General features: G+C 34.5%; 3 protein-coding genes across 3 annotated transcripts; 1 reads left to right on the forward strand and 2 right to left on the reverse strand.

Moving 5' to 3' along the window:
• Positions 1 to 4,215: 4,215 nt before the first annotated feature.
• On the reverse strand, positions 4,216 to 6,681 carry TRIADDRAFT_62306 (uncharacterized protein; the record flags this gene model as incomplete). The annotated part of the gene is made up of 4 exons (XM_002118236.1): positions 4,216 to 4,326; positions 4,631 to 4,853; positions 6,004 to 6,122; positions 6,232 to 6,681. 4 exons carry the CDS (start codon positions 6,679 to 6,681, stop codon positions 4,216 to 4,218), a joined length of 903 nt encoding a protein of 300 aa, XP_002118272.1.
• A 3,649-nt stretch (positions 6,682 to 10,330) lies between these two features.
• On the reverse strand, positions 10,331 to 12,434 carry TRIADDRAFT_38529 (uncharacterized protein; the record flags this gene model as incomplete). Its single annotated transcript, XM_002118237.1, has 4 exons — positions 10,331 to 10,939; positions 11,134 to 11,333; positions 11,470 to 11,575; positions 11,767 to 12,434. The coding sequence occupies 4 exons, from the start codon at positions 12,432 to 12,434 to the stop codon at positions 10,597 to 10,599; spliced, it is 1,317 nt and encodes a 438-aa protein (XP_002118273.1). The 3' UTR covers positions 10,331 to 10,596.
• A 1,027-nt stretch (positions 12,435 to 13,461) lies between these two features.
• On the forward strand, positions 13,462 to 15,560 carry TRIADDRAFT_33849 (uncharacterized protein; the record flags this gene model as incomplete). Its single annotated transcript, XM_002118222.1, has 4 exons — positions 13,462 to 14,129; positions 14,490 to 14,595; positions 14,731 to 14,892; positions 15,192 to 15,560. The coding sequence occupies 4 exons, from the start codon at positions 13,462 to 13,464 to the stop codon at positions 15,558 to 15,560; spliced, it is 1,305 nt and encodes a 434-aa protein (XP_002118258.1).
• Positions 15,561 to 19,790: the final 4,230 nt, after the last annotated feature.

Consider the following 19,790-nt stretch of genomic DNA (forward strand, 5'->3'; position numbering starts at 1 on the left):
ACTATTATCCTTGCATATTAGAGTCAAACTAGTAGATTACTCTATTTTTAACCAGCACTATAATAATGCTAATATTATCATTACTTATGAGATTACTTTCTTAATTGTTAACTACATTATAAAAATCTAAAAAAATTTTATTTCTTTATTGTAGACACAATTAGTAAAATTGGCTATGGGTTGAACTCACTGGGAGCATGTTTACTTGTAAAGCTATCATCTTCATTTATCATGTCTGAAAAATATCTGTACATGGATGGACAATGAATATAAAAGTTTTTTATTTACAATATATAAAAATTTCTAGACATCTATTTTACTGTGCTTATGATATCAAATAAGAAACGTTCAACTCTGCTACTAAACATAATGCGTTTATATTTCCTATACAATTTATTGCCGATGGAAGCTCCTTAAAATTATCGATAGCGTACTATTTGATATTAAATGATTTATAAAGAAAGCATTGACATTATCAATGACTTCAACCTTGTTCACTCTTTAGCGTAGACAAATTTTAGTTTTAGTTCGCGTCATGGCCATTATCAAATATTCATATGCCAATAAATTTTGTGGGTTAAAGTCGATTTGGGCTCGCAATTAAGATATTACTATGAGTTCTTTAATAACCATTAAAGAGATCCTATCAATGCACTGTAAAATTTTAGCGCTCGTAAACGATTGTCCAAGGCAACTTACTCTATTTACTCTAGTTATTCGCTAACTATATACAATGGTAAATATAAAGTTCTCGATATGAAAGTTACGTATAGTATGCTTTTGCTAACATTTTGAGACATCGCTGTAGACACTGGTCGATGGCAACTTAGTAAGAAGCGATAGCTAACTGATATGAAGTTATATCTATGATAATACAAATAAAGACCTAAATTTCTTAAATCAGTGGCGATCTTACAGATATTTCACTACCACTATCACACTATTTTGTGCTATGTTTTATAGCAAAATCTTAAGATTTCTGCAGGTTATTAGTTCTATTTCTGCAATAAAAGTAAAAAATTTGATATTCATATACGGTCATGTCGCTTGATAACATGATTTCGATCTAACCCAATAAACAATGTTTGTGATCGATTGCCTCTAATTAACCGGCAAGCAATGCACTAAAATTGTACGGGTGTTGAACAATTAATAATAAGCAAAGTGAAACTCGATCATAAAGTAGATTTTTTATATCTAATAATAACTAAGAAATGATTTTACCATAAATTTTCTCCATATCGGTCGTAAATATAAGATTAAAATAATATTCTATTATCTTGATGACATCTCATAGAAAGTTGACACTGTAAATTTAAGACCTAGCAGTATGTAGATGAAGTAGTTAGGTACATTAACCAAAAATATCATGATCGAATTATGACTCCATTCGTTACCGTAGAATCTTTGCCCTTCTCAATTAATAAGCATGAATTTCTTTCCGGACAGTATTTAACCTTTATGTTTGATCTATTGTATGTAGTCTACAATTGCATAGTTAACATTCAATACGACAAAAATACGTATACCGAACAACGGTTTCAGTAATTATTAAAACAAGGCTGTAAACAATCAACTAAATTATCAGAGGATACAACACATTACATTGAAGATAATACTCCTCAATAATGGAAGTCAGAATAGCCAAAAGCTTAGATCTTCACTTACCTTCTATTTTATCATCTATGGCTTTCTATCAGACCTTAAGCATTACCAACATTGATACGCAAACTGATTGCGTTCTGAAGATGGAAGATAATGAAATTGCAGATCGATTAAACAAGTCCATAGTATGTCAGCTTCTATTTAATAGTTTATTTATTTCCGCATGAAACTCATCATACGGTCCATGATTTATGCTTATCATGTTTACATACTAATTCAACTGTAATAGATTTAATCGTATTACAAATTATACTCAGTCATTAATACAGGATTAAGTATCATCCGCGCAAGGTTCTTAACTCTAGTAACTATTATGTATCCAGCTGAAGTACAGTTTTCAAGAACATAGAATTAGGCCAACAAAATAATCTCCACTTTATTCAGTGCTAGCTTCTTGTATAGTTTTCGGATCGGATTCGGATTTTATGTAGCGCTTTCAATCGGATTAAATGTTTAGTCGTAGTGGGGTTACAATACACTACTGTACCGTACAGTCGAAGTAATACAGTACCGTGCCGTACTGAACCTGGTAACCCATCACCATACAGTATATTGGTATACAAGTTACTGTTACGTTGCTATTTCTTACATCACATCCCTCATCATGTGCGTTATAATATCTCCTAATAACATCTTATCTTTAACAGTATCCCTACACATAACAGTAACATTGTTTACAAACGAGTACAATTTCCTAATGGACATATGTTTTTGAGAGAAAATACCAGTAATATGACGCAATCATAAGTAAAATAGGGTTAAGCAGAAAATTCTGTCGTTGAATGGCGTTTTGAATACTACGCTATATCTGCTGATTCAGGGCAGTAGTTCAAATGTACCGTATCAATTAATAGCAACGAGATGAGATAACAATTAATGATATCATTGCAATTCAGTTTTATTCCTTAACTCTAACGTACGTACCTGATAAAGGTTTTGGAAATTATTCTATATTATGAGAGGTAGAATTTGGATAGCATCATGTCTGACAAAAATTAGTAACAGACTGTTAAAATGCTGTTTATCAGAATGATACGTGAAAAATTGATGTGTGATTACAAGTTAACTGCAAGCACTATAGAGTATCCATATTTGTAGTGGGTTGGTCATTCAGCTATCGTATTACGAAGTACCGTTGATAGCATTTCATGACATATATAATAACATTTGCGCTGTATAGTGCAAAACATGTATCACTTAATGTTCAAAAGCTGCAAATTTTTGCTCGTAAAATAAGATTGTATAACATAATACATGATGTTAATATTGCAAAAAAATAACTGCTACTTGTAGCATCGAGCTCTATAGCTGCACTTTACAGACTTTTTAATTATCATTTATGAATTACTAATTAAGCAACGTTATAATCATCCCATTATAGTCTATGTATACTTGATAGCCTAGAGCTAATTTAAACGTAAACTGGCATTAATTATATATAATTAGAATCTGAGTACAATGTTATGATATTATATATATATATACAGTACACCGTGGTTATCACATCCCATTTTTCATGAGCTGACCTTCTTAATCTTACTGGTTCTTTTCTTCTAAGAAGAATAAAACGGATTAATTGCCTCAGGTGATTAATATTTGATAATCCTTTATACTACGCAAATCAGCTAGCTAGCGGGAGCAGCTTTTGCCAGTTACAACTATACTACACAACCGCCATAACGTGACTAATTAATCACCTGCATCAACAATAGAAGTGCCAAGTTGAACAAAATTAAATTATATCAATAGCTGTTATATGGTACTCGTATTGTTGTGATAATTACAAATTGAATTGGCAGAGCGTAAGTAAATACAGCATCGACCGGTTTAACTTGTTGTCATTGTTATTATTCTACCGGAAATGGTTAATGTTCATCATAATTTTTAATTTAGCCAGTCTCCGTATTTTATTTCTATTCATTGCTCACTATGTCTACTTGAAGTTCTATTAAAAAAAAGTGGAGAATACCAAGACCAGCTATAGCAAGGGCTCACGTTTACTAATAAATACTTTTGAATCAATTTGTGCATACTACTGTAATATAAAATTGTACAGCTCGCTTTTAATTCAACCATTGAGGTTATTTCAACATTGCTAACAGTTCTTAAATCCCCATAATAAGCTTTATTTAGAATTTACCCGTGCTATCACACGGTCTAGGATAATTTACCGCTGTACGATGTACATAGTGCAGTAGTAGTATAGGATGGAAACAATATCAATATAGATTTGATATTACAAGGATGAATTGAATACATTGCAGCACTCAATCTTATACAGCATAAAATTAATCGAATGAAGTAAAAATCTGTTTTGATATTACGAGGGCGAATTGAATACTTTACAGCGTAAAATTGATTTAATGCGGTAGATTATCCGGTTTCGGCTATCACAGTCATAGTACGAAGAGTGATAAAAATTGCAAATAATAAAAATTAACTATTATAACTCTATAAAAGGCATACTGAATTAATCGTTATCCTATACTTAATTTAAAACTAATCTATTTTAATTGTACCTTCAATCCATTCACTTCAACTGTTACAGCGCTACATTCCTTCGAATTCATCAACAACTGCTTTTCGACACAATTTCCATAAAGCAATAATTAACAAATGCATATGTTCAACAAAGTGGAAGGTGAATAGATTCTTTAGGGCCTGTGTTAAATATATCCTAGTAAAACTAATTCTAGTGCTGTAGACAGCTAGTTAATATGAAGAGTGCATTTTATTCCGATGGTTACAATTATCCACTTTCTATCGCATGTTAATAGGAAATAGTAGTAATAGCTATCCCTACGATAATGCTAAAGGCAAAATGATTGGATAATGCCAATCCATTATCGATTTTTTTCACTAGATAACATCAGTAAAGTTATGCATTTTTAGTTTCTCTTCAATTGCTCTCATACGTGCGCAGCTTCATCCCAATCGACAAAACAACCTTCTAAATGACGATTACCTTCGTTGCTTTATAAGCAGATCTACCATGTAGACCTCGCCAATTATTAAACACTACCATGTCTCCAGACTCTATCCTCTTAGTGACTAAATTGCTTGGATCATACATTATTTTCACAATGGTACGGAATGCTCGGTTAACTTTATCTTCAGGTACATCCAATATGGAACTCCTTGTGTGATTATTATGTACGAAGCGAATAACTTCACTACGGCCGTTTAATCTACGTGATAAATAAAATCACATTTAACTTTATTAAAATAATCTACATATGTCATCGATTGCGTGCAGCCTACAATGAAAAGTCTTTTGCATAGACCGTGAACCAAGGTAGCATCCCTTGAACGCAATGCAAACAGACAAAAATAGCATATCGTATTACTTACATTATAAGAGGATGATGACTAAGCTGGTTATCACTCGATATAATCATTCACGATATCGAAGAAAATAAATTCATATTGTATCAGTAATTCAAAAAAGTATGGATTCTCTTTCTTTAGCACTTTCGCAACGTGGAAGCCATCAACGAATTCGCTTTCCCCTCCACCAGCTGAAGCTTGTTGAATGCAATGCAGGAACTGAATCTAGATTTTTAAATATAGATGGATAAATAGATATTATGACCATTAGGTACGTAGTGCAATATTTAACATAAAATCATTGCAGAAGCAACGTCAAAATGATCCATTTCTACGACATGAAGTATGGTAGATCGGTATGCAAAGCCAGACCTGTGTCAGTCAAGGAAATGTTGCTCGGATCATCCTTAGACTTTACCGTGGAAATCCTCCTATCCGAAATGAAATTACTCAAGTTTGCAATGGCGCTACAAGAATCTTAATGAATTCTTAGGACTGTTGGTAACCGACATGTGTCGTGTATAGTAATTTAGTAAACTTCAATATCTCTATAGTACGACACTGCTATGATACAAAACGATCCATTACTGTTACAGGTAGAATCCTATAAAAGGAAAGTCCGAAGACTTTTTCGGCATTGGCTACACGATCAATCGATTACTCTGCTAATGCACTGTATGTACATTGTACAGTTCAAGCTTCAATAAAGTCAATTATTAACTCGTAGCATAGTGCGAGCTGCATCTTATGCAAAGTGTCACGGGCCAACCTCAAGATCCACCACAGTAACATCGCCTGCCTAGACAAGTTCTATTATTATATATAATTATCGTACTGATATTTAAAATGAAAAATTCAAAATAAACCTTTTGCTATGTAGGACTGTAGCTTTCGATTATGCAAATTGGATAGATACTCTAAAGTAACACGTCCTATTCAGATGATATCCTCATCACTAAATACGTAAATCAATCTAGATTTTAGAGTAATTGACCAACGCTCTAATCTTACCCGTAATTGCTCACTCTCAAATAGGCAATTCTATTGGCTAGGCGTTCTACTTGTCCTAGTTCTGGAGATACATTCTTAACCAGTACTAAGGCAACTGTGGCTATATATTCTGCAACCACCTGTATATAATGCAAGATCATCACGAAGGATTTCATCAAATTCAAAAGTTGGTATATTGCCATTCATTTCACTACCCCACAGTCGGTGATTTGAATTTGAGCAAACTACTTTATTGCCCACTTGGTCGTCACTGGTAGGAAACCGTCTCGTTTTCAACCAATTTGTATCAAATACACTGACATGATTATCTATTTCCCATATCATCTCGATTTCTTGACGATCGCGACGTAACTCGGCCCATGACGCTCTTGTCTCAGCATCGTAGGCCGGGAAAACATTGGTATCTCCGATATTGCGTTGTTTTGGAGACGGATGGAAACAGTTTGGGCATTGACAATGATCACGAAGGTAAATATGCGGGAAACGACTGCTTGTTCCATCATCCCATTTGACATGTAATTGGCGATTACTGATATCGTTTTCAATAGCAACAGAATTGAAAACGACCAATTTTTTCCTAAAAGCAAGTGGAACGATCGTACGTGACCGAGTTAAAGTTTGTTTGGATTGGAAGAGCTGTTCCAAAGGGCGAATTAATCTTATCCCGAGACGATGCATAGCTTATCTTGGTGCGATGGCCTCAAAACAACAGTGAAAAAATTGATTCAAGGTACTGACGGACCGCGATAGCAATAGACAGGGACCAAAATATGGGCTTCATTTTCTCCATTTTAGCCACGAAGCAATATAGTAAACAGTACTGCCACTGTTACTTTTTGCTCGCTTTCTTTCTCTTTGGTTTTTCTTACTTGATTAGTTCAGCATTATTGTTATTTTTTCTTTTTTTATTATTTACTGTACAGTACAGTACAGTGTGCATTGTCCTGTCTATGCAGTACTGTATTGTATTGAGTAACTAACTCTTACTGTAGAAGTCCCGTCGCGATCTAGTAATACTGATATTTTATTAAAGGAGTGGATGAGTATTCTCCTATGGTCTACTGTACTGTACAGTGTACAATGTAAAGCAGTAGGTAATGGAGGGTGTGAGCCAGTTCTCTTTAGAGTGCTATTAGGCAAAATAAATTGGAGTTAAAGCTGCAAAATTTGCCTCCAATTTTAGAGAGACAATACAGATATATAGTTTGTAGATGAAGGAATACGTGCTGTACACTTGTACAATGTACACTGTATTCGATATGGTGAAACTAGATAAGATGTCAGTGCGTACACTGTACAGTACAGTATTAATTTACCGAGCGTAGTGATTGGCAGTAAAACGGTAGCTTTGCAAATTTAATTTGTTTAATTTGTTTTATTTGTTTTAATTCAAGCCTGTTTTCATTCAACTCTTAAAGTATTCTTACTGTCCAAGTGTCCATGCGGATAAAAGACGTCGTATTGAGTTATCAATCATTGGATTCAATTACGCGGGAGTCCATTGTTTGGAGTTAATATTATCATACAGACCCATCCGTACTCTACTGTATACAGTACATTGTACTGTACAGTACAATACGTACAGCTCCCCTTGGTGAATTAATTCCAATTCAAATACTGTACTGTTCAGTATGGGGAAAATGGACATTGACTACTACTGTACTATGGGGCGTGTACACTGTACACGCCCCCCATAACTAGCGCAGTATTGTACCGTAGACTCATACACTAGCCCACGGTGCAATGCTGTACCTGGGACCAGTTTTACGGCAAATTGTTGCAGCTCGTGGTTGAAAGATGTTCGCCTATTGGGCTACCTTAAATTACAGTATGTCTTTCAATTGTCAACAAATGATCTTTCAATTTGGCTCTAATTCCGTGCAGACAGCTCGGTACAACCTTGAGCAATGGGCTCTTGATATTTTGATGACTTTTTATCGCAGTATTGAATAGTTCTATTTCTTTCAAGTTTCCGATACAAACTATCAGTCGATGTTACATGTTCGGTCGCTCACTATAATGGGGCCAATGACTCTTAGGATAGGTTAAATGCTATAAATTAATGAAATCCAATGGCTGCCGTCATGTAATGACACTGTTGTAAGGCTCATAAAGGATGATAATGTCTTTTATTAATATCCTTAAAATAAAAGGGGATATGGACGGGACTGAGTTTATGACTACGATCAACCATGGTTCATGGACTACTGGAAGGGCCAGGCTTTATCTAGTAGTCCATGGATTTACATAGTAGAGGTGTATATATATAGATGCTGCGTAGATATATATTCGTAGATTGACTCATGTCTTAGCTTTGTAACATAATGTGCAGTATGTTCAATCACATTCTGTTAGGACTTCGCATATTCCACGCGACATATCTGCCTCATATACTGTACTTTACTGTCGAGAATGGGTACGTGTACAAATACGTACGAGTACTCGTATAATGCCTAGAATGCAAGATAGCTCATTACATAGTGAGTGCATCCTGCAAAAGGAAGAATTCTCTCTTACGAGCCGCTGGTTTAACTGCAAAGTGCTTACAGGTCGTTCAAGTCGTCAATCACACTGTAGGCGCAGAGTATGGTACTGTAAATATTCTACTACGCCATACAGTACAACTGAATCCTTACCACGATGGCCCTTACTTTGGAGTTTGGACTCATCCAAGTTTACCAGTTACCGTTCCCTTTATTCAGTATATCATCATTGTAAAGTTTGACTCAGCAGTGTCGATAGAAAATAGAAAAAAGGCCCACCCTAGTCCTTGTAATGCAAACTACTACTACTACTACTGTACATCAACTTATACTGTGCAGTGTACAGTAGATACTTATGACATTAGTCAAATCCTTTCGGCTTTATGATGATAAATGAAATGATGCAAATCCTGTTCTTTATTGTCGGAGAAAAAAATTGCCAGAATACAACTTAAATCTCACGCGTAGCAGTTATTTAATACCCCCTTCCGTATATAAGTTATCTACAAAGGATTTATTTCTAATGAAGTCAATTATCAGCTATTTAAAATATAAAATATCAGTGCATTGTGGAACGTCTTGATGATAGGCCATTTAAAGTTCAAGATATGATATATTACATAAGGGCTAACTAACGGTGAATTCGGCGCAACAACTGTAAAAATAAATGTAATAATTGTTATGTATTAAGCAACGATAACAAACTACTATATATAGAACTGGACTACTAAATGTTCCCCGGGAAACATTTAGTAGTCCAGTTTCATATATAGTAGTCCATGATTACACCAATATATAAATATTTTGCAACATTGGTAATTGTGTTGCAGTAGCAAAATGGCCATTTGTACATTTTTATTATAAAATTCCTTTAATTCCTATTTTAACATTGAACTACTGATATGTGCTACCTTAGAACCTAGCAGTAACAGTACTTACGTAGTAAGATGTAATTAATTATTCGCTGTGTTGCCGGCAAGATACGATGACGACGTGGTATTCTAATTCCATGAAACTTTAATTAATAACGCATGCAAGCATTCAATATTTTAAACTAGTGCCATTGAGTAGATCAAGGTGTTTGTCTATATCTTGCAGATACTCTAGCAGTTTTATTGTAATATAATGCAGTTTACAGTAAATTCAATTTTTTTCAAAACTAGTTGGATTTATTTTCGTAGATTCCGGTAAATTGACCTTAAGGTATTGCATACGCCGTATGTGGTCAAAAAATTTAAAATGTTGTAGAATCACATGCACGGTGCATTCCTCTGTGATTCTTGACCATTATAATAGATACTAGAAAAATACCGGTATTTTTTTCTTGTAATCTATGGTCTTGACTAATTACCTCCAGTATACCTATCTGTGCACGTTGCTAATATTTGCAATTTCACACTCATTGAAATACAGTATAGTTATGCTTATATTGATCTTGTTCAGTTACAGCAATTTCTCCGTCATGTATCGAGTTCGTGTGGCAATATGATGATGTGAGTAAATCAAAAAAGGAAACTTTAAAACTCGATCACTGTCTAGGAATCATACACACACTAATTAATATGCTACACTACAGGATGTGGAATATATAATAATTTGCATAATTCGCGCGGAACGCACGAGCATGCGACGATACCACTAGCCCTGTAAAGAATCTAACGTACAAATTAGCGACTAGTTTATCACTCAAAACACTCTTTTCTACTCATAATCATCTTCAATCTACATATATGTATCAAATTCAAGCTTTAATAGAATAAATCTCAGTGACAAATTACAGCAAATAACTATAAATTCCTGCAGTACAGGTACAATTGAATTGGCTACAATGTTAAAAGGAACAACGCTTACGTACATTCCATATGGTAAAAGATAAATTTATCGTCGATGTCTAAATTAATACAAATGTATGGCAATAAAATTATCATGAATGATCAGTTAACACAAGAGATGAAATGCATATTAATATACTAAAGAACTAGTAAGTAAAGTGCTTTTATTCAAACGGTAAAATCTTCCACTTCCTATTGAACTACATTTTAAGCCAAGTGCATAACCGTCCCTACGAAGCAGGTAATAGTACAGAACTATTTATTCATATTTCCGTCATTTAAATAACACCAGTAAAGTTTTGCATTTTTTGTTTCTCTTCAATTGCTCTCATGCGTGACGTGGTCTCATCCCAATCGATGAAGCAACCTTCTAAATGACGATTACCTCCGGCTGTTAGCTGAAAGGGTGATCTACCGTGTAAAACTCGCCAATTATCAAATACTACCATCTCTCCAGATTCCATCTTGTTAGTGACTAAATTGCTTTGATCATACATTATGTGTACAATTGCACGGAATGCCCGGTAGATATCAGTTACTTTATCTTCAGGTACATCCAGTATGGAACTTCTTGCATGGTTATTATGCACGAAACGAATGACTTCATTACGGCTATTTAATCTATATGATCAATTGATAAAATGAAGCTTAGTTTCATTGAAATAAGAATATTGTCCATTATCAGTCATAAACGAGAATAAATTCATTATACCGTATACCCTCCAAAATCTTTCCATCTTTTGTTCAGATATCGTCGAGGGAACATCCCACGAATGTAATGCAACTAGATAAACTTAACAAGCCATATTACTTACGTTATAAGAGGATGATGATTGAGCTGATTATACTCGACATAATCATTTCCGATATCGAAGAAAACAAATGCATGTTGTGTAAGTAGGTCAAAATAGTATGGATTTTCTTTCCTTAACACTTCAGCAACATTGAAGCCATCAACGAATTGATTTTCACCTCCTCCACCAGCAGCTTGCTGAACACAGTGAAGGAACTGAATCTAAATTTTAGAAAAAACACCTCTTAATTTGTATGTTTAGCAGCTACTGTATATAAGTAACCTAATAAAACGCAACACTACATAGTCATGATAAAAACGATCTATTTGTATAACGAAAGTAAATACGGTATCTCACCCCAGGAACCAAGTCGAAGTATGGTAGATCAGTATGCAAAGCCAGGCCTTTATCCGTAAAAGCCAAATTGCTAGGATCAAGCTTCGATTTTACGGTGAAAGTTCGCCTATCCAAAACAACATGACGTTAATATGGTCCTTATCATAGCCTTAAAGGTTTATTAATAATCGCTGTATGGAACTATAGCTTTCATCTGTATAAATTTGGTAGACATTACAAAATCCTGTATCGCATTGAGATCACTTTCTTATAAATAAACCCCCAAATTTCAACAATTTACCAAAATCTTAGTCTTACCCGTAATTAGTAACTCTCAAATAGGCAATTCTATCTGCTAGGCGTTCTACTTGTCCTACTTCTTTAGGTACATTCTTAACCAACGTTAAGCCAACTCTAGCTAGATTTTTCAGCCATTTGTATAGCGCAAGATCGTCATGGAGAATTTCATTAAAATCCGTAGTTGGTATATCGCCATTTAAATCACCACCCCACAATCGACGATCTGAATAAACTATTTTATGACCCACTTGGTCACGATCGGTAGGAAATCGTCTCATTTTTAACCAATTTGTATCAAATACACTCACATGATTATCTTTATCCCATTTAATCTCAATTTCTTGACGATCGGGATGGAGTTGAGCTTGTGATGCTTTGGTATCAACATCGTAGGCATCGAGAACACTGGTGTCGCTGATATTGCGTTGTTTTGCTGACGGATGGAAGCAGTTTGGGCATTGGCAATTGTCACGGAGGTAAATATGCGGGAAACGGCTGGTTGTTCCATCATCCCATTTGACATGCAATTGGCGATTATCGATATCGTTTTCCACAGCGACAGAGTTAAACGCGACCAATTCCTTCCTAAAAGCAAGAGGAGAGATTGGACTTGATCGACTTAGGCTCTGTTTGGATTGGAAGAGTTGTTGCAAAGGGCGGACTAATCTTTTCCCGAGGCGATGCATATTCTTATCTTAGCAACAGACGTAAGTGAAGATAATGTGCTGCAACTTGTTTTTGGAAGTGTATTTATACACTTCCAAATTAACCGATGGGGGCGTCAAAGCAACGCCAACTGCAAAAAGGTACACAACAACATTGTTGTACAGTGTACAGTGCAATACCGCTCGCTACATTTGAGTGTCGCCAAAGCAAGATTCATACTGTAACTCAGCAAGTACACAAAAGACGAGTTCTACTGTTATTATTATTGCAACAAAAGAAAAAAACTTTTGAATATTGTAACCTCGAAAAGGTCAGCTTCAAGGTCTATTTGTTAGGCCTAAATAAACAAAGAAATGATTAATGACTGGATAGTACAGTAGCGGACACTGGATTACTGTACAGTACCAATTAACTTAGTATTGCATGATTGGAGGGGAAACTACCTGAAATCCCCCTAGCGCTGCATTATGGGCCTACTAAATTACCGGTAATTTACTGGAGTGGCAAGCCAACATACAGTACATTGAACGTCCAATACAGTACAGTACTTGTACTATCCAGGTGGAGTACTGTACGTACTCTACTGATCTACTGTACAGTATACTGTACAGTACAGTACTGCACGACTTGTACACTTGACAGCCCTACAGTACATTGGACACTAGCATACAGTACAGTGATGGGGCGTCGCGCCACAAACAGGAAATACCGGTACTACAGTCCTGTACAGTACTGCCATTGCTGTATACAGTACATTGTATTGTAGTCTACAAATTCAAGAAAAAAGCTTTTCTTTTTACAGTACTGTACACTCAGTACAGTACTGTATGCTACTAGCCAATCAGCAGGAGTAAAAAACCTGATTAAAACTGCTGCCAACTACGCAGGTACAGTGGCAACAGCGAAATAAATAAACGATTGATTATTTATTCCTTGGCTTGCAATCTCGATCAGCTGCTCCTCCTTTGCAAATAATCAACTATTCACATCATTATACTATACAGTATCGTTATCATCGCTTTCATCACTACAGTAACTAACATAGGCATGCATCGTCTCGGGAAAAGATTAGTCCGCCCTTTGCAACAACTCTTCCAATCCAAACACAGCCTAACTCGATCAAGTCCAATCTCTCCTCTTGCTTTTAGGAAGGAATTGGTCGCGTTTAACTCTGTCGCTGTGGAAAACGATATCGATAATCGCCAATTGCATGTCAAATGGGATGATGGAACAACCAGCCGTTTCCCGCATATTTACCTCCGTGACAATTGCCAATGCCCAAACTGTTTCCATCCGTCAGCAAAACAACGCAATATCAGCGACACCAGTGTTCTCGAGGCCTACGATGTCAATACCAAAGCGTCACAAGCTAAATTCTATCCCGATCGTCAAGAAATTGAGATTAAATGGGATAAAGATAATCATGTGAGTGTATTTGATACAAATTGGTTAAAAATGAGACGATTTCCTACCGATCGTGACCAAGTGGGTCATAAAATAATTTATTCAGATCGTCGATTGTGGGGTGGTGATTTAAATGGCGATATACCAACTACGGATTTTAATGAAATTCTCCATGACGATCTTGAGCTATACAAATGGCTGAAAAATCTAGCTAGAGTTGGCTTAACGTTGGTTAAGAATGTACCTGAAGAAGTAGGACAAGTAGAACGCCTAGCAGATAGAATTGCCTATTTGAGAGTTACTAATTATGGGTAAGATTGTAGTAAATTACTGAAAGTTATCCGCTCATTTATAAAAAAAAAAACACCACGACCACATTTGTATTATTAAAAGCTTCGGCTATATACAGCAAAGTGATCTTTCACTTTCCTGTTTCAACTATCTGAACGATAATATAACCTGTAAAAGGCAAGCTGTATCGCACTCAGCATGTTAGTAAATGAAGTTAACATAAGGCATAGTATCATTTGCATAAATTATCTAACTTTATTAAAGCATTTGTTACTCGTAATTCGTATATAACGCAAAACGCGAAGTCTTGCATCTATTTCGAATATGCCACTGAGGTTATGCTAAGGCCATATTAACTTAAAGAATGGTATTTTGGATAGGCGAACTTTCACCGTAAAATCGAAGCATGATCCTAGCAATTTGGCTTATACGGATAAAGGTCTAGCTTTGCATACTGATCTACCATTCTTCGACTTAGTTCCTGGGGTGAGATACTGTAATGACATTTGTTATACAAATGAATCATTTTACAATGCCTGTATAATGTTGCTTTACGTTGTATTTGATTACTTACGTAATTGCTAAGAATATAAATTAAGAGGTGTATTTTCAAAAATTTAGATTCAGTTCCTTCACTGCATCAAGCAAGCTGCTGGTGGAGGAGGTGAAAATCAATTCGTTGATGGCTTCAATGTTGCTGAAGTGTTAAGGAAAGAAAATCCATACTATTTTGACCTACTTACACAACATGCATTTGTTTACTTCGATATCGGAAAAGATTATGTCGAATATAACCAACTCAATCATCACCCTCTTATAACGTAAGCAATATGATTTGATAATTTTTACTTAATTGCATTCCATTGTGGGATATTATGTTGACGGTATTTGCAGAAAGGTTTCTCAATACGCTATTTATTTCTATAACGTATGTTAATATAAATCTAATGTATCCGATATGCAACTATGCAACATAGTATGTAATTGATTTAGATTGTTAGAATTCACTCCTAATTATAATATATCCTGAATTGATTTCACATTATTAGCTGATAAAGAATAATATATTCAATAAAACTAAGCTTGATTTTATTAATGTATCATGTAGATTAAATGGCCGTAATGAAGTCATTCGTTTCGTGCACAATAATCATACGAGAAGTTCCATACTGGATGTACCTGAAGATAAAGTAATTGATATCTATCGAGCATTCCACGCAATTATACAAATTATGTATGACCCAAGTAATTTAGTTACTAATAGGATGGAATCTGGAGAGATGATAGTATTTGATAATTGGCGAGTTTTACATGGCAGATCTGCTTTTCAGTTAACCGCCGGAGGCAATCGTCATTTAGAAGGTTGTTATATCGATTGGGATGAGACTGCATCACGCATGAGAGCAATTGAAGAGAAACTAAAAATGAAAAACTTCACTGGTGTTATTTAGTGAAAACACGGGAAATTTGTATAAATGGTTCTGTCTTCAGTGCTGTTATCTACTTTTAAGTAACGCTTATTACAACTACTTCAAAATTCAACTCAAAAGAAAGTAGATGATCTTTTGTCATTTGAGTAAAAGGCATGTTATTCAATACTTGGTTCGTTAGTATTTTAATACTCATCTCGCCTCTTGTGTTAGCTGAACGTCCGTGGATTTATATTTTACTAGTTTAGATATCGATGATAAATTCATCTTTCACAGTATTGAATGTATGTATTTTTACTTTTTGAATTGTAGCAGACTTATAGCAGTTATTCAGTCAACTAAAGGTATAACTCGTCAGCTGTGGGATTTATTACAGTTTTGAATACAATATGCTCAGATTGATCAAAATTATTGATAGAAGAGTGTTTTACATCGTAAGCTATGCGCTATAACGTCTATATTAAATTTCCTATATGCCGATTAATCATCACATACTCGTGCGTTTCGTACGAATTATACGAATTACTACGGATTCATTAGTATATATTGTCAGTATAATATGCTTTAGCGCAGATTATTATTATTATGGTTTTGTCCCACACACAGTATTATGTTGCACTTTCTTACACAAGTTACCGGTATTTTTATAACCTATGTAGTCTATCATATTATCATTATGGTATATTCGCACAGATTATTACATAGCTTATTGTTGCTATATTCCACATAGTGTGTTGGATCTTGAGGTTGACCAGTGATATTTTTCATAAAATGCCACTCGCACTTTGCTATTAGTTAACTGATTTTATTGAAGGTTGAACTGTACATACATTAGCAAGAGTAATTGAATGATCGTATGAAATAATGCCAAATAGGCCTCAAGACTTTCCTTTTATAAGATTCTAGCTGTAATAGTAACGGATTGCTTTGTAACTTAGCAGCGTCGTAATATACAGATATTTAAGTTTACTAAATTGCTAGACACGACACAGACAAGCATTTTGATAACATAACATGTTGATAATTTGTAATCTATAATTATTATAACTTATCTATTATAATTATTATAATTATCAGACATGACATTACGCTACGGTTCGGACTTGGTGTATTAGTGTAATGATACACATATGTTAATGTTATTCGCGACACATAGCAGAAAATCTTGAACTCTAAGTAGCTTATTATCTAGATATTTCGTCTAATCCTATGTTAACTACGAATGTTGTATCTCATTTAGCATAACTTGCTCTGCAAATAGCTTATCAAGGTATTTCATATGGGACAGCATATTTTGGCATTCCAAATAGTTACTGGTTAGTTTAACCAGAAATAAATCCTTTGTAAATGACTTCGATTTTGTAGGGGTATTTAACCACCATCCCCTGAGATTAAATCTCTGTTCTCGTTATTTGTTTCCTTCTTAAACGCGTCAAATGTTATCCGTAGATCATAAACACGGAATAAAGAGTATTCTCGTCGCTTCATTCTGTCATTACACTGTAGACTCGGGAAGATTTGTACTAGTCTACTGAATGTCAGCATAGCAATAAAAGTTGATCTTTTAAAAGGCAAGGATGAGAGTTATCTGATCCAGGATTATAGTGATTGTTTGATTTTAGATCGGTCAGCTTGCGAATACTCTGACGGTCCTGTACTGTACAATATTCGTAATCTTTATCTCTTACGAGTTCAAAGTAACTATACAGGTTAGAACTAGAGCCTAAAGTGTAGTAAAATTTACAGCATAATACTCTATGTATAAGCTAGCGACTTTTTAATATTTTGTGGTTAAACCAGGATCTGTGAAAGAGAAAGAAATCCTTCTCTAGGCGACATTGATTATATTTTATCGCATGCAGTAAATAAAAAAAATTGACATGTGTATTGCCAAACTCTACCTGGTCTTTGCTTGCATCCATGACCCAACAGTAACAATATCACTAACTTTCTTTTTCATTAGAAAATGAGCCATTTCTTGCCTTATGGCCGACTTTCATGCAAATTAAGTTCATACGTAGCTGTAATGCAAGATAAATCTAATATTCCATGTCGTATAGTAGCCTAGCATCACGTAATGCCCCACAAAGGTAGTACAGTACTGTATTTTCTGTATTGATAATTGGAAAAGAAACTATTAACAGGGGATTGAATATGACCAGCTTCTACTAATTGAATGTAAATCATTTCTGGGTATATCTAAATTACAGATGTTTACGGTTTCATGGAATAAACGTATTTCATATAGCTCAATCGCTAGTTCTTAAGGGTGTAAAGTTAATTCGTGTACACTGGTACAGAGAAATCCGATGGCATGAGAATCCCCGGTGTCATTGGATGCTTTTATCGAAAATTCGAAATATAGAGATAACTTAGTTTTGCCCTGGTATACTTAATAAATTGGAAAGTACGTTGTAATATCTATACAAATAAACATCGAAAATAGAGATACATGATGTTAGAGATCTATACGTGGCATTATGGAATATTATAGTACGTAGAAGTACCATGATAAAAGTAATAGACGTAAGTGCAGTATAGCAAGTAATGTAAGTAAATCATCTATACTATATACTATGTGGAACATTATAACAATAGAAAACAGTATGAATATCAAACTATAACAATGAACTATGTGGAACATTATAATGATTAGCTACAGTACAGTATATGTGAATAGCAGGAAAAGAACTATGTGGGACATATCGGACGATGAATACTTGGAAAATTAAACCATAACATTCATTATACTACAGTACACTGTGAGGAATAAAATGGCATTAACTAGTGAAACATAAATATGAACGATAAACTCCGTGAATCGTGCTAAGCATGTATTTAGCCGGCTTACCAAATATTTATTGACAACTAGTGAAAAGGTTGCACACAGAGTGACGATTATATCAATGCCCATGGCTGATATAAATCGTAAATATTAAGAAGAAATACTATTACATATGAAAATTATACTAAGAATTAATGATGTAAGCAATTGTTAATGAGGCGATTGGAAAAACTATCAAACAAGCTCGTGTTGGTTGAGATAACAGGTTCTAGCAGAAATATAGTAGACTAGTAGTAGATTCTAGATATTGTTCAAAATTATTTTTTAAGTCCTATTTTAGTAATAAACTGACTATCTTTCAATTATCCAAAAACTATTGTAGTTATTACTGAGTCATAACGATAATAATTCAGATTCATTAGGGTAGTTGAAAGAGACGTATAGGATGGAAACAATATCAATATAGATTTGATATTTACAAGGGTGAATTGCATACTTTACAGCGTTCAATCCTATATTGTACACCATAAAATTAATCTAATGCAGCAAACATTCTGTTTTGATATTACGAGGGTGGATTTAATATTTTACAGCGTGAAATTAATTTAATGCGGTAAATTATCCGGTTTCGGGTGGAGCATTACAATAATAAACTATATACAGTTTATGAAATATAAAACAATCAACTATATGAAACATATAAACGATAAGATGTGTGGAACATATTTACTATACTGTAAACTACAGAATACAGAATAGAAAACGATCAACTATGTGAAACATAAGAACGATAGCCTATGTGGAACATAAATACGATAAACTACATGAAACATAATTGCTATAAATTACAGTATGTGGAACATTAAAATCCTACTATAAACTAAAGAATGCCGAATATCAAACGATCAACTACGTGAAACATAAAAACGATAACCTATGTGGAATATAAAATACGATAAACTATGTGGAACATTGAAACTACAGTATACTGTAAACCAAAGAATGAGGAATATAAAACCATCAACTATGTAAAACACGAAAACGATAACCTATGTGAGACATGAATACAATAAACTATGTGGAACATTAAAACGATAATTAGGTGGAACATAGATACCATAAATTATGAGAAAGATTAAAACTATACTGTAAACTAGAGATTGCGGAATATAAAATCCATAACCTATGTGGAATAAACATGAATACGATAAACTATGTAGAACGTTCAAACTGTTAACTACTTCGAACATAACTACTGTAAACTGTATGGGATTGTAACCGTAATATTAAATTGTCTCTCGTTGTGTGGAACATTGTGGAACATGGTGTCAGTTTCTCCTATGTTAGCGCTATATATGCTATTGATTATCTATTGGTGGGAATCGGAAAGATGTAACGGTGTTAATGGGCCTCTTGGCGAGAAGCGCAGGTGGAAGTCCTAGAAGATTGACTATTGGTCGAGAAGC

Source organism: Trichoplax adhaerens, genomic scaffold, assembly GCF_000150275.1.
Source record: "Trichoplax adhaerens TRIADscaffold_40 genomic scaffold, whole genome shotgun sequence".
In the NCBI taxonomy this organism is placed as follows: domain Eukaryota; kingdom Metazoa; phylum Placozoa; class Uniplacotomia; order Trichoplacea; family Trichoplacidae; genus Trichoplax; species Trichoplax adhaerens.